The sequence below is a fragment of the Anolis sagrei genome, chromosome 1 (assembly GCF_037176765.1).
Source record: "Anolis sagrei isolate rAnoSag1 chromosome 1, rAnoSag1.mat, whole genome shotgun sequence".
In the NCBI taxonomy this organism is placed as follows: Eukaryota; Metazoa; Chordata; class Lepidosauria; order Squamata; family Dactyloidae; genus Anolis; species Anolis sagrei.
Window position 1 is genome coordinate 60,269,793 of NC_090021.1, and position 16,713 is coordinate 60,286,505.

General features: G+C 36.4%; 1 protein-coding gene across 7 annotated transcripts in view; it reads left to right on the plus strand.

Moving 5' to 3' along the window:
* SIPA1L2 (signal induced proliferation associated 1 like 2) overlaps positions 1 to 16,713 on the plus strand; it is an 88,474-nt gene that overhangs the window by 42,897 nt on the left and 28,864 nt on the right. For 4 of the 7 annotated variants that reach the window (XM_067465251.1, XM_067465265.1, XM_067465261.1 and 1 more), the window contains exons 7-10: positions 2,243 to 2,320; positions 7,141 to 7,298; positions 8,657 to 9,233; positions 11,858 to 12,132. In XM_067465251.1, the coding sequence (XP_067321352.1) occupies positions 2,243 to 2,320; positions 7,141 to 7,298; positions 8,657 to 9,233; positions 11,858 to 12,132 (1,088 nt within the window). The remainder of the gene's footprint in view (positions 1 to 2,242; positions 2,321 to 7,140; positions 7,299 to 8,656; positions 9,234 to 11,857; positions 12,133 to 16,713) is intronic. The other 3 variants (XM_067465269.1, XM_067465275.1, XM_067465281.1) reach the window with 1 other exon arrangement.

Below are 16,713 nucleotides of genomic sequence, written 5' to 3' on the forward strand. Positions count from 1 at the left end.
CAGGTGCTCCACTTATGACCAAGGTTTTTGTATAGGCAAGAAGCCACTGATTTGGGAGTTTAAAACGGTACATTGATATTGTGCAACTTATTTAGATATGTTAATTTAAAACATGTAACTAAAAAGCCATTCACAAATGAGATTACTGCTTAAAGTGTAACATTCTGCGTATTACTGTGTGCATATTAAAATATCTATTCAAGTACTAATGAGCTCTGCAAGACTCATTGAAATACTTATAAAATCTAGTATCTCATTGGTTATGAGTTCAAGATGTTGTTGAAAAACTGAACCTTTATAGCTATATTTAGTTATTTATTCTGTGGGAATTTACAATACTGAAGACTGAAAAGAGTTAGCAACCATGTGAAAACCAACACTTACGTAATGATTTGTGAATCGGGTATCTTAGAAGTAATTGTGTATTTCAGCAAAATCCACCAAAAGCCTTTATTTTTATTATTTCTGTTACTTTTCATATCCTTTCACCTGGACTGGTACTAATTTTATGTGCAAGTTTGTGATACAGTTTAAAAACACTGCATCTAGCTATTTTAGAAATTGATATGTGTTGTGTAGTGTTTACAGTGGTCCCTGCAGAAAATGCTTAAACTGTACTTCATAAAAAGCAAAATCAGCTTGTTTAGCAAGCCTGTGGCAAAGGCTCATTTATTATCAGTAAATGTTTTATTTTTATATCTATCTATTTATCGATCGATCGATAGATAGATAAACACACACACACACACACACACACACACACACACACACTGGGTCACATAAAAGAATTCCCAGGCCAAAAGGGGTTGTGAGTGGAAAGGTTTAAGAAGCCTTGTTTTAGAAGACATTTTATCATTCATCTGAATTTAATAGTATTTCAGATTGCACACATAAAATAGGAATTTGTACCAGGATCCAGCATACATTTCATGGCTTATAAAAATCACAAATCTTATTTTAAAGTGAAGCTTCTTATTGCATCACTATGCATTCATTTTAAACAGAATGCAGGATGTGGTATAAAAAACAGAACAGCTGAAAAACAGTAATCTCTCTGTGGATGGTTTAATCTTAAATTTCAAGAGTTATAGAAAATACTTCTGCGTAACATATGGTTGAGTACCGTTATTTTCGAATACTTTCTTTGACAGGCAATGACAACAAGTAATAGCCTTATTTGATGTTGAATGTTGTTTGTCTTTGTCTTAGTTTTGCCTAGTCTAAGATCACGGGAAACAGACTTTTGCCTTGATCCACTTCTTTCAGAATTGTGTAATGTCTCATCTTCACTGTTGTGTTTGCTTAGCCACTCATACTACTGTTCCATTTTCTTCCCTTCCTCTGTACCTTTTCCCAAATACATCCTATTGTGTATTCCTCCCTAGAGAAACTAAACCTTGCTTTGATTTTGATTTATCCTCAAAATATCCCATTATTTTCCCAATAACAATCACACCTTCCCACAGTGTTTTAGTAAAAACTCATCAGTCTTTGTACCCTGGACAGTCTTGGTATTCTTTAGAAATAATATCACAGTATGTTCCATGGTTTACTTTTGTTCAAAAATAATGTGGAAGTCTTCCATGTTTAAGGAATACTGAATACCCACCGCATTATTTTGCTACACTCTTAAAATATTAAAATATTGGTATTTGCACAGCACGGACACTTCGTAACATGTGATAAGCACACTCAATCAGCATTTAGCCAACCTTAATGTGTAGAAGAAATAGGTAATAATGTTTATTTTTCTCTCTCTTGTTACCAAGATGTATAATATAGAATGTATAATATATAATATAGAATGTATAATATATAATATAGAATGTATCTATTAATTAATTCTTGATAAGATAGTAAAAATTCACATATTGACTCTTTTCCTATGAAACAGACAGGAGACTGAGGTCAGTAAAACAGATGAAGTTGCTGATGTCCTCAAGGGACATCCAGCCTTACTAGCCGTTCCTTGTATATAGGGTTTGTTTTGTGTATTTTTCTTTGTATACAGGGCTTGTTTCATTATATCCGCTCACTAAGTTGTGGGATCTTCATATCCTAAGATCAAATGCCAAATAGAATCTTAGGTTTATTTCACTCAAGTTATGTTGTGAATTGGTTTACCTGATATAGTCACTGGCCAAGATGTATAGCCAGTTACCGTGGGCTGAGCATTTCTTAGCATCCAGTTACCTGTGAGCCAGAAATAGGCCACACCAGAATTGTCTGTTGCTTTTTCCAGGAAATAACTACGCCCTTCTTGGTCACTGATCAGGACATTCCTCTAGTTTTAGAGCCAGCAGGAGATCCAAACATGAAGGTAATTTTTCACTTTGGCTGCAATATAGGGTGGGGAACCTTCACTCAGTGTTCTAATCGGAACAGAGGAAGCTACCCACTCTGGTGTGGCCTGTACCACCTCCTTGTATTGGCTTTCCTTACAAATCATAAGTTAAAGGCTTTCCCTGTTGAACCTTTACCCTTACAAGCATCCTTTCCAGATCATTTTCTTGTTAATATTTTCCTTCACACTTCTTCCATTTGCTTTTGTTGCTTTTGGTCAGATCTGATTAATTAAAATCTATACAACTTTATTTTAATTGATTTAAAATCAAATTATAACATTTTTCATAATAAATAAAACCACAGTTTTAATATTTCAATTTTTCTCAGTTGTAATCAGGTCTGATTGAAATATGTGACATTTTATGTGTAAAATATTAAGTTATTCTTCAAATCTTTTATGAAACTACTTATTTTATAGTTATATTAAAATAAGTTTAAAGGTTTCATTGTGATGTCTGCTCATAACCCCCCCCCCCATTTAATTGAATGAAGAAAAATGGTTTAAGCTATATGAAAAATTAGCATTGTTCCTTTTTATTCAACAAGTGACCCTGTTCTGCTGAAAAATAAGTTTCAAGAACAGTTGGTTTGCCTTTGTCAGCTAATAATAAATAAAATAATAAACATGGCACCCACAGTTGTTATAGAAGGGGCTGGCTAGTTGAATGTTTCCAATTGGAGTTCATGCTAGTGTATCTAATGGTTGATTTTCATAAGGAGAAGCTTAGTGAGCAGCACTCATAACTTAAGTTTAGATGAGATCTAGAACAGTTTTTTAAAATATGGTGGAGATTGCTGACATATTAAGATGTTGCTATTAATTTTCTATTGTCTTCTGTGTAAGTAATCACAGGGAATGCATGTAGTAATTTTGACTCCTCAGACTATGTTAAAAAGACAAGTGATTCAACTGATTATACTTGAAATGTAGAGAAGAAATGATAAGCAAAACATGAAACAGAAAAAAGTAATCTGTAGTAATACACATTGTTATCAATTTTGAACTATATTTTTCATTCCCTTTTCTCCATTCAATCTTGCCAAAATCAGTGTCTTCCATATTGCCATTCATCCACAGGTTAACTATCCTTTTCTATTCCTTGCACCATTATGTTCCTCTTTGCAAGCACTGGTTTATTTTCCTAATGTTGTACTTAACTTTACAATACTGCTTATAGTGGTAGTGTGTTGTGTTAAAATTCAGGAAATATTTGCAATGTCTTCATCCAGGACTTCACCCAGTTGGTAAGACTTTAAAGGATGAGTGAATACATGTGTGACTATTAAAGTAAAACTAATTTCAAGCACTATTGGTACACCCGTAAAATATGCTGTAGACAACATGTAGATACACCTCCACATGACTGTTCAGTAAAAGTGATTTATTGGATGACATTTTTGCCAACAATATCCATTATTCATTTTAGGATCATAAAAATTGTCCCACGTTATACAAAGATAATGAAGATACAATTAATTAGATTGACAAAATTATATCGTTTTAAATATAATTTGTGCTTATTTAAACATTTATAGAGAGACATGCTAATTAATTTATCTAGTTCAAAAATGTATGTACCTCCTTTCTGCAAAGCCTCCTTTGTGGCTCACAAAAATAAAATTTAATTAACAACCTTATTAAGGAACAATGTCTAGAGTTCAGATTTGTTCATTGGATTGACAAAGTATAGCACTATACCTCATGTCCAGAAAACAAGGAGACACGCTGGAGCATGAGGCATTTGATGCTAAGCAAAATTTATTTTTGAGGCTTCTGGTTCATAGGGACGTTAGAATCTGCTTTAGACTACATCAGAATATGTGCCTATCTAGCCCAGTATTGCTAACACTCTAGCCCAACATTGCCTACTAGTTTCAGTTCTCAATTGTTTCAGGTGCAATTATTTTTAACACTCTGTGGAGTTTCCATGGATTGAATCTGAGATCTTAAACTCCATGATGCATGGTCCATGCTCTTAGTTCTATACTATGGTTCTTCATTCTCACGGGAGGAGCTGAATCTTGCTGCTGAGCTGTAAAACTTTACAGAGATTTCATGTGAAACATGTCTACTCCACTTGATTTTCTTTTTCATGGGTATCATCACATTCGTCAGTAGTTATCTGTTTGCAACTGGAAAGTGAGATGAGTTTTTTTTCAATTCAGTCTGCCTACAAATTTTAGAGCTTGAAATATGGTTTATGTTTTTATGGTGATTGTAACTATCAGTGGTAATTGACAGACTTGTTCCATTTAATGTAAAAAGTTCATTGCCTGCACATCTCAGATGTCATGTTTCCCCTCTTAGACAAAGAATAAAACATGACCAAGTGTAGTTCATAGTTAAAGAGGTTAAAGATTAAATCCAGTTTATTACAGGGAAATTATGGCTGTAGGAGAGATCTTATTGAATAATCAGAGTGAGAGCTAACAAAGTATGATCTTTTGAATGGGTGACTAGGCTTCTAGGAGATCAACTCAGCTGTGGAAAACTACTGGGTGGCCATGGGAAAGTTACATTCTGTCACAGGCTTAGGGGAAATGAAATGTAAAATTTCTCAATAAATGTTGCCAATCAGAGCTGACTCAAAGGTTATAGCAAAAACAACAACTTCTCAGTCAGGCAACATCAGTTCAGTGAGATTTTATCAAGAGTCCACTGTCACCCCAGTGCACAATAGCAGAAGTATAAATAGAGAGTTTGGCTCCAGTAGTGAGTTGTTTGTCCATAGAAATTCTTTTTCAAAGAAACCTTCTCAGTATTTTAAGTTGGAAATACTGCTTAATGAGGTCAAAATTTAGCATTAAACTGTTCAAGATGGGAGAAATAATGATAACATTTTGAATTTGTGTACATCCCAATTAGAAGACAAATGTTTCTTTTCCATCCTAGGATTTACATACATGCTTTGTAGAATACTTTAGGACAGTGGTTCTCAACCTGTGGTCTGGGGACTTCTAGGGGTCCGTGATGTCATCATGAGGGTCCATGAAGGATTGAGGGAGTGTTAATGGTTTTTTGTAGTTAAATCTGAATGAACGAATGAAACAATCCAGAAGGGGAAACTGTACATAATTTTAATTTTCTATGCTTTTGGGGCGGGGGGGGGGGGGGGGACGGGGACTTAGCTTTTTTTAATCTATTGCCTCAATTAAAAACAATCAGAGATGGAAATCCTCTATGAGGGTTGTTGGGTGAGAAATGTATTGGTGCACATGATGCGAACGTGCAAGTGAATAATGTTGAATGGCAGAGAAGAAGCACGTGATATTTCTTGCTATTGACAGAGTCAGAGAATGTGGGGCAGCAGTCTGGTGCCTTAAATCTTGAGTTAAATCTTGGGGCTTGGCAGCCACAAAAGGTATTTCAAAGGGGATCCATGATGAAGAAAAGGTTGAGAACCACTGCTTTAACAGGTTCATCTGTAATCCAAAGTTCTGTCTCACCCACTGAAGCTGACAGAATAATTGTAGTATCTTAAATGTCACTTAAATGTAGCAATAACATAAGAATAAGTGTTGTGATGGTTCTTTTTTCTAACACAACTGTGCTTTATCATGTAATTATCTTAGTAATAACTTAACAGGTTTTGTCTCCTGTTCTTTACAACCATACAGTAAATACATTAAATTGTTCATTTCCATTAAAGACAATGGCATCAAATATATCCTTAAATTTATATACTTACTTTAAAGACTAATATGACTAGCTCTCTGAAAATCACTAGAATGAATATGCAGTTTGAAATTGAAAGCAGCACCATCATAAGTTACTGAGTTTCATAATACCTGTTGTATGTACTTAGATCTTTCCTTTTCTTTTGTTTTCTTTTGTCTCTTAATCAACTGATCTCAAAATGTTGAAAATGTAGGTTAAATTCATTTTAAACTGTTCAAAACACAACATGAGTTTGATCTCTAGCTTTCAGTCAGTATAATCTTGACTGCCCAAAGCAGGACAAATAAACATTATATCCCAAATTCTTGAATTATATTTGAAAGCTAAAGAAGGTATTGAATTCCACAGGATTGTGATTTTTTTTCAATAACCCCTAGCCTCCCCTCCCCCTGCCCAAAAAAATTGGTTTAGTGTTGTGGACTCCTGATGTGAAAATATGACAGGATAATGTCTGTGGATGCCCTTAAGTGTATCATTACTTCCAACAGCATTTTTTCTTTCAGATTATTACAAACATAGTACAAAAAAAAATCACCTATCACTTTTTTGAACTTCATACTAAATATATTGCCAGAGGTAGTCTTGCTATTGATAGTCTATGTAGCCTGAGAGTAATTCATAGTATGCCATCTTCTAATCAGCTATGTTCATCACACACATTCTTCCATAGTAAAAAGATTTGCACATACATATTTTGAGTAGTTTTCAATAGTCTGCATGGGAGATTTTGCTTTTTATCACAAGCCTTGTCACAGTTATATCATCCAAAACTGCTGCTTTCAAAAGTCTTGGAAGTGCTTACACTCTACAATAATGTTGAATACTGCAATTGAAGTAGGGGTAGAATGGGAGAACTGCAGTTTTATATACAAAAATGCTTCATCATACACCTAGCAATCTCTGGATCCTGTCCCTTGATTGTTATTTCAAAATTAATTGAAATGAGATTTTTCTGAAAGGTAAGTTGGTAGGCTGTGTGCCCTCTGTAGCACCTCTAATTCAACTTGTGATATTTGCATTAGCATCATGCCTAAGTAATTTGTAGTTGTCACTTTTTTCTGTCAGAAAGGAATTTAACTGTAGGTAGTATTAATTTTATTTTTTTTAACATTTAGCTTCTAAGGAAAAGGCATATAGGAAATGACATTGTTACCATTGTCTTCCAAGAGCCCGGAGCACTTCCTTTTACTCCAAAAAATATCCGTTCCCATTTTCAACATGTGTTTGTCATTGTTAAAGTCCACAACCCTTGTACCGAAAATGTGTGCTATAGGTAAGTACAGGATAATTGCTGGTTGCCTTTACTGCTGGTTTTCATTAACAATGGCAGTAATCGGTCTGTTCTGTCTTTTGTGTATATGTGAGTGTGTGTTAGCATTTTCCATGCAGTTTTGCTAGGCATAAAGTTTAAAATGCTAGAAAAAAATCTTAGATTATTCAGTTTTAGCATAGGGCAATGTATTGTATTTAGAAAGAAGGAGTAGTCTTACCGACAAAATAGAGGGTAATCCTCCTTTCATCTTCTCTATAAATGTATGAAAAAATGTGCTTGAAAGATAGTAAGACATAAGATAGAATAGTGGGCATTTAGCTCACAGTGAATCCCTTTCAGTTTATATCATCAATTTTTTTTAGTCTTCAGCAAATTGCAATGTTAAAGTAGGCACTGTAATGGTGTTGCATTCCAGGCATATATGAAATGTACCACATAGTAATACATTCTAGGTATACAACATCATAGAAGGTTGTGTTGCATTACTTTATGCAATGCCGTACCATGCAGTACATATCAGTTATTTCTTCTGCATGATTAACGTAGTTTTATGATGTCTTGATGCAACAGGAAGTTTGCCTACAACAAAAACGTACTTCGCTGAACCAACATATTTTAAGATTTGCCAACAAAGTTGTTCAGCTATTGCATAAACACACTTATATTTTCATTGCTGAAAATTCTGATGTTGGTTATTGTGCAAGACTTTCTTGTTTGAGTATCCCTTATCCAAAATTCTTGAGATTTTAATTTTTTTATCTGTATTTTGGAATACCTGCGTTTGCATATAGTTTGGGTTTGCGACTAAGTCTAAACACAGAATTCTTTATAGTTTATATACACCTTCTAAACATAGCCTGAAGATAATTTTATACATAATATTTTTGATATTGTTGCGTATGAATGTTTTTGTACATTGAACCATAAGAAAGCAAAGGTGTCACTATCTCAACTATCCATGTTGATAGCTTCAGATATTGTTGTTGTTGTTTAAGTCCTGCTTTTTATTATTTTTTCTCCATAAGGAGACTCAAAGCCCCTTATGGAGAAAAGCATTACAATACAATTTAAAATATACAAATATTAAAATAGTATTAAACATCATAAATATTAAAAATTCAGTTTTTTTGAGCATTTTGGATTTCAGAATTTTGGATAATGGATGTGTGTCTAAATCAGGCATGGGAAAAGCCAGTAAGCTGTTAGGAATTGTGGGAATTGAAGTCCAAAACACCTGGAGGGCCAAAGTTTGCATGCCTGGTATAAATGTATAAACAGTTAGCAATTCTGTTAATCAAATTAAAATATTTTGATCCTACAAAACTAATTTTGTCTGATATTTTTTCTTCCCTTTTCAGTGTTGGAGTTTCAAGATCAAAAGATGTACCACCATTTGGGCCACCAATTCCAAAAGGAGTGACTTTCCCTAAATCGGCAGTTTTTCGGGACTTCCTTTTGGCTAAAGTAATAAATGCAGAAAATGCAGCACATAAATCTGAAAAATTTCGTGCTATGGCAACTAGGACACGTCAGGAATACTTGAAAGATCTAGCAGAAAACTTTGTTACTACAACTACAGTAGACACTTCAGTCAAGTTCAGTTTTATTACACTGGGAGCAAAGAAGAAAGAAAGAGTGAAGCCCAGAAAAGATGCTCACTTATTGAGTGTTGGAGCAGTGATATGGAATGTGATAGCGCGAGACTTTGGTCAGTCTCTTGACATTGAATGTCTCCTTGGTATCTCAAATGAATTTATTGTGTTGGTTGAAAAGGAATCAAAAAATGTTGTGTTTAACTGCTCCTGCAGAGATGTTATTGGATGGACATCTGGACTGATGAGTGTAAAAGTTTTTTATGAAAGAGGAGAATGTGTTCTTCTGTCTGCATTTGATAACTGCCCTGGTGACATCAGAGAAATTGTACAAAGGCTAGAAGTAAGTATGTTTTCTTTTAGTACTCTCATTGTTTTTAAAAAATGCAATCAAGTCAGTTTTGAGATATAACAGCCCTAAGAACATTATCAATAGGATGTACAAACTTGAGACCATAGTTTATTTGATTGAATACTTCATCTATAACACGATTTCCTTCTTTTCCTAATGCTCATAACTTTTCTAGTTGTTTAGTTATTTATGCCATCTCACGTTGTGCCCGAAATATGTCAGTTTAGTCATTTTGACTTCAGGTCAACTTCAGGCTTGACCTGCTTTTTCAACCAATTTACTTATATTTTTGTTGGTCCATAGGAGCTCTAGAACTCTCTGATGCATTTCAAATGATTTGATTTTTCCCTCTGATAGCTTTCTTCGTTGTCCAGCTTTCCCACCTATATATATATATAGAGAGAGAGAGAGAGAGAGAATGTATTTACACCCCAGTTTTTCTCTCCACAAAGAGACTTTCATTAAAAGCATTTCAGTACTATTAAAAATCTAAAAATATAAACATTAAAACAGAATTAAATATCATAGGTATTAAAAATTCAGTTAATATCAATATATACATATTCAACCTAAAAACCACAACAACCCCTGACTTAATCTTAAAAACCGTCTTTAAAAACCTGTCTGAATAAAAAGTTTTAGCCTGCAGCCGGAAGGACAGCAGGGAGGGGGCAATTCTGGCTTCACTAGGCAGGAAGTTCCATTCTATGACATGAATGATTCTTAGTATATTTGGTTCAGGCAGTACCTGAATTAAGAATATCTGACTTACGTTCAGCTTGTACTATTGCTATACAGCAGAAGGTCCCAGACCACAGCCAAAACATAGGGAGGGGAGGAAGGAGAGGTCCTGGAGGCAGCAGCACCTACTTCACCTCAGCCATGTTGATAGCCATGTGAATTTCCTTCCATCCCCCCCCCCCCACCCCGGCCAAGTCTAAATCGGAGCACTGAGTTTCCCCTATCCACAACAAAGGGTGTTTTTTACACTTATATATGTACCATATATTCCGGCATATAAGACGACTGAGTGTATAAGACGACCCCCAACTTTTCCAGTTAAAATATAGAGTTTGGGATATATTCGCCGTATAAGACTACCCCTTCTCCAACACACTAAATAAAAAATTTAGAAGCATCAGATTTGATTTCAATATGGTAATTTTCCTATGACTGTACCACCTCCTCTGCCTCTCAGATCTTGCACCTGCGCACCTGCACTGCTTCACTGCAGTCTTCAAGAGCGATATCTGAGAGGCAGAGGAGGAGGTACAGTAATAGGATACAAGGGCAGGCCAGACAGGTAAAAGAGGTGTGTTTTTCTGGGTCCAGAGCCACTCTATCTCTTTTTGCCATACCCCGGGCGCCCCGGAAGCCTGCAGCTTGCTCCGCCCTTCACTTACACCTTCCCAGTGAGGCGGCACTTCACCTCACCATCAGGACCGCATTAAGTCCAAGAATCCTGATGAATGGGTTTTCTTCTACTGTACCTGTACAGCATCGCCCTTAATGCTTTCATACAGTCGCTGCATACAGCAGGGACGCGGCTATTGCCATTTTTGAGCTCCCCGCACCATATGCGGCAACCACAGATTCTCCAATCCGATTGGAAGTTTCAGCACCCACTCTATAAGACAACTCCTGTGTATAAGACTACTCCCACGTATAAGACTACTCCCGTGTATAAGACTACTCCCGCATATACGACTACTCCCGCGTATAAGACTATTCCCGTGTATAAGACTGCTCCTGCATATAAGACAACCCCACGTATAAGACGACAAAATTAATATTGTGTCCCTACTTCGCGTATTTTCACTTATTGCGGCTGGTCCTGGAACAGAATCCCTGTGATAAGGGAGGGAACACTGTATTATAATAATTTAGGACTATTGTGTTGATGAAAAAACATCCTAAGTATCTTGAAAGACTGAAAAAAATATTTTACTTAATATAAGCGACTTTGCAGTGCTTAAAAGCTTTCTTAGCCTAGCAAAGTAATGAATACAATCCAGGGATGCAAAGACCTTGTCATTATTTTCAGTAGCAAAGGTATTTTTTCCAAGAATGCAAACTGTAGGCCCCCCACTTTTACACAGGCTTGGCCAGAAGACCTCAGTTAAAGTGGGAAAAGTAGAATAAAAAAAATCACTGTCTTCAACCGGAGAGAACACCTGTCTAGCAGTCTCTGAGTCCTCCAGTATGATCAACTACAAGTTGACAATTTAATTACATTGGAGTACTTCCAAATGCTCATTGAATCATGACTGTGACCATCTTCTGATGGAAGGGGTATACCAGTCATTTAACAATAATCTAGTGACATATAATAATAAGTGTACTAAACAATATATTTTTAGATACTAGGATATTCATATTCATTTTCATGTACATAAAGTAATGCAATTTGCATTACATAAATGTATGAAATTCATATATAATATATGAAATATTTAAGGAAGTTAAATATTTCTGTTTCCCCCTTCAATTTCCATTAAAATCCATTTTAATCCTCTCCCCCCGCTTTGCTCACATGGAGTTATTTTTTTAAAAAAAGAAATGTTTGATATTTGCCTTATCGCCCTATAGTCTTAACTAATCTGATTCTTCTTTAGATAGTAACCAGAGGATGTGAAACAACAGAAATGACACTGAGGAGAAATGGCTTGGGACAACTTGGATTCCATGTTAACTTTGAAGGAATTGTAGCAGATGTGGAGCCATTTGGTTTTGCATGGAAAGCAGGCCTCCGCCAAGGCAGTCGCTTAGTGGAAATCTGTAAAGTGGCTGTAGCAACCCTGAGTCATGAACAAATGATTGATTTGCTACGTACTTCTGTGACAGTGAAGGTTGTTATTATCCAGCCCCATGAGGATGGATCTCCTAGAAGGTAAAAATCCACAGTATTGATCAATATATTGGGTGTAACTTTACTGTTTTTGTTTTTTGTTTGTTTTTGGTGGGTTTGGTTTTTTGCTCTTTTAACATATTGCTTTCTTTGTTGACGTTCTTGAATGCTTTTTGTAATTCTTATTTTGTGTAAATGAGATTTAAGTAAAACAGTTTAAGGGCACTGGTTTGTAATATGTAAAACAGTGGATCTTTTCATGCTATTCCAACATTTCTCAACTTGGGGGTTGGGACCCGGGGGGGGGGTCGTGAGGGGGTGTAGGAGGTTGACAAAGACCATCAGAAAACGCAGTCTTTTCTGTTGGTCATGGGGGTTCTGTGTGGGAAGTTTAGCGAATTCTATCGTTGGTGGGGTTCAGAATGCAACTACAACTCCCAAATGTCAAGATCTATTTCCCTCAAAATCCACCAGTGTTCACATTTCAGCATATTGAGTATTTGTGTCAAGTTTGGTCCAGATCAATCATTGTTTGAGTCCACAGTGCTCTCTGGATGTAAGTGAACTACAAGTCAAAACTCAAGGTTAATGCCCACCAAACCCTTCCAGTATTTTCTGTTGCTCATGTGAGTTCTGTGCGCCAAGTTTGGTTCAATTCCATCATTGGTAGAGTTCAGAATGCTCTTTGATTGTACATTACCTATAAATCCCAGCAACTACAACTCACCAATGACAAAATCAATCCCACCTCACAACCCCATCAGTATTCAAATTTGGGCATATCAGATATTTGTGCTAAATTTCATCCAGGGAATGAAAATGCATCCTGCATATCAGATATTTACATTATGATTCACAACAGGAGCAAAATTATTTTGCAACAAAAATAATTTTATGATTGGGGTTCACCACAACATGAGGAACTGTATTAAGGGGTCACAGCATTAGGAAGCTTGAGAAACACTGTGCTATTTTAATGAAGGATGGGTGGTTGTCATGAGACATGAAGAATCATGAAATTGTTCCCTATATCCAGCAAAATACTAAAGACTTACATATTAGAATCTGAGAAATGACTCCCACAAGATTTCTGTGAATGCCAGTTATTTAAATCTGTAATTTGTCAACTGTATTATTTAAAGCAAGGCGTGACAAGTGCCAGGGCCTAGGGGCTGTATTGGGAGCTGTCCTTCTATCTTCAAAGCATCAGGCAGGGGTGAAATTTCACACTCATGATTTTTTGATATGTTTCATATGTGGGGAGAGGAACAAATAGAGGGTGTGATGGTAGCAAGGATGGTGGTGGAAACTAGGGACAAAAGCAGGGAAGAATATGGAGAAGGATGTGGGATAGGGCAGTTGTGAAGGAGAGTACATTTTAGGATGCTGATAAAACATCCATCACATTCTGGAATGTTCTGAATTCTCAGACCATCTCGAGTACTAAAATGTTTTATAACTTTCAGGAATACTGTAAAAGTGAAATATATACTGTAGTAATTAGAGAGATAATAACTTTAATAGGTACATTCAGTTTGTAATATGTATGTACAATTCTTCCTCTTTTTTGTAAAACAGACAAATATCATCAACATGCTATGTATACTGTAGCATTCAATTTGTGAGATATATGTTTCTCTTTGTTATCTAATACAGTATTACTACTTTTCTTATCACTTACCATTCTTACTATGCATTATCATGGGCTCCTGTAATATTTTCAAATTGATGGATTATCAATACTGTGATTAATGACAAAATATTTGGAAGAGTTGAAGGTTTAATTAATACTGACGATCTGGTCTTTTTTATCCCTCTGTGGCAACGTACTAATTATCTGTAACCTAATTGTGTCTGATTTAACCTGTTCAGTTTAGTCTCTTATCTAATCTTCCCAGTTGTTTCGTTATATCTGTAAAATCTGCCTATCTTCAAGTCCAATGCAGCTGAAATCTTTCCCCCTTCTGTCAATACAAATACTTTTTGTAGTTTTTAATATCCTTTCCTTCTGCCCTTTTTAATCTTGGCTTGCTTTGCTTTCATCCATTCACATGGTACTATTAAGATAAGGTTCTTGGCATGTATATCTGACTAAAGCAATCTTTTTCTCTTTAGTTATATCACATATTATTGAATCATATATTATTCTGTTGTCTTAGAAGTTTGAAGATTGTTTTAATACGCATCACACACTATTAAGTTGGTATATTGCAGTGACTAAAAACTGTTAGTTGACATTGCATAGTTCATTAAGTGAGTGATGAGTTGACCTCTGGCATAAATCCACTAGTTGGCATTGAGTAAGCTATTCCTCTTTGATTTGACCCAAACCTCATTATAATAACAGAGTAAACTTGTCATTTGTATAGGTACTCTAGTAATACATATTATTATCATTGCATTGCATAGTTCATTTAAGCGAGTGATGAAGACATTGACATTGATAAAGAGTTTGTATACTGTGGCTTAGTCTTTGACCAAAATGGAGACTGTAATCATCTAATCAGAAACAGATGCTTGGAAGGACAGTTAGGAAAGGATTAAATAAGCTCTTCAAATGCAAAGGTGCATAATAAATACTAAAGTCAGGATAAAAAATGCCATGGTGTTTCTGGGCAGTGAAGAAAGTTTACAGTGAGAAAAATAAAGACATTTGAAATGTGGTGCTGGGTGCTGGAATTGTTCTAAAAAGATACAATGGACCTCCAAAAATGGAACAGATGCTTTCAAAAAGTGTGGTGCCCAAACACTTGAGACCACCTGAAAAAATGGCCAAAAAACTGTACAAAAGTTATCCACCCATGGTTTAGAGAAGTCCCACTGAAAAATAAAATATGATAAAGTATACATTGTTTGTTTTACTTGGCATAGGCATAGCATGTGTGCGCGCATATACATGAATATAATTGGCATACTTTTCAACTACCCAGTCTTCCAAGTTTTGAAATATACCATTGATTCTAAGATGTGCTGAAATGTATGTAATAAATATTTTTCTCTAATAGCAAGAGGATTCAATATAGTAACAACAAATGGGAATCAGTAAAATTAGAGATTGATCTTTAAATCACTTCTTTCAATGGGACCAGCATCATCTTTAGTTCACTTTTTTCAATGGGACAAGCAAGATCTTTAAATCCCTTTTTTCAGTGGTATCCACACAATCATTAATTCACTTTTTTTTAGTAGGACAAGATGAAGCTTTAAATTTTGTCTTTCACTATGGAGAAATGAAATGAAACTCGTGACAGCAAAACACACCATTATTTTAAAAGCTATTTTAGGACACCATAAATTTCAAGATGCACTCCTTTTTGGAGCCTTGATTTGGAAGGGGGTGTCATAGAATTGATGCAATATGATAATATTTTGTTTTAGGAAACAACTCTATCACTCTTTTCCACCTACCACTAAGGAGGCTGTTCAGGTCATGAACCGTTGCTTGGCCGCGGTCTCGGACTGGATGAGGGACAACAGATATTGAAACTAAATCCAGACAAGACAGAGGTACTCCTGGTCAGTCGTAAGACCGAACAGGGTACGGGGTTACAGCCTGTGCTAGACGGGGTCACACTCCCCCTAAAAGCTCAGGTACGCAGTCTGGGAGTTCTCCTGGATTCATCGCTGAGCCTGGAACCCCAGGTCTCAGCGGTGGTCAGGGGAGCTTTCGCACAATTAAAACTTGTGCGCCAGCTGCGTCCGTACCTTGGGAGGGCTGACTTGGCCACGGTAGTACACGCTTTGGTTACATCCCGCTTAGATTACTGCAACGCTCTCTACGTGGGGTTGCCTTTGAAGACTGCCCGGAAGCTGCAGCAAGTCCAACGCGCGGCAGCCAGATTACTAACGGGGGCTGGGTACAGGGAGCACACAACTCCGCTGTTACGACAGCTCCACTGGCTGCCAATTAGCTTCCGAGCACAATTCAAAGTGCTGGTGTTGACCTATAAAGCCCTAAACGACTACGGCCCTGTTTACCTCTCCGAACGTATTCTCCCCTACGAACCATCAAGATTACTAAGATCATCTGGAGAGGCCCTGCTCTCGGTCCCACCAGCCTCGCAAGCGCGCCTGGTGGGGAAGAGGGACAGGGCCTTCTCGGTGGTGGCCCCGCTACTCTGGAACTCGCTCCCTCTGGAGGCCAGAACCGCCCCATCCATCCTAACATTTAGGAAACGGGTGAAGACGTGGCTGTGGAGTCAGGCCTTCGAGGAATGAGACAACACCATAGGACTCTGGATGGAAGTGGATATAGATCCATCTTAATAGGATGACTGACCACTGTAGTTTTCTATTTAGTGTATTTTAAAGTTGATGTGTAATTTGTGATATATGATCTTTTAATGAATGTATATGTTTTTATGGCTGTAAACCGGGCTGAGTCCCTCAACGAGGTTGAGAAGCTCGGTATACAAAACTGTGAAATAAATAAATAAATAAATACTTGTTTGGGATGAATTTTCCATAACACATTTCTATATCTCCTGTAGCAGGCATAATTCCATGCAGTTGTAAAGGTGTTGTTTACTTAGATGTTTCACTTTGCAACAGGAAATATTCTATGTATATCTGTGTCTGTATATAGAATATTATCTATGGCAGTATTTTAAAATTAAGTGATGT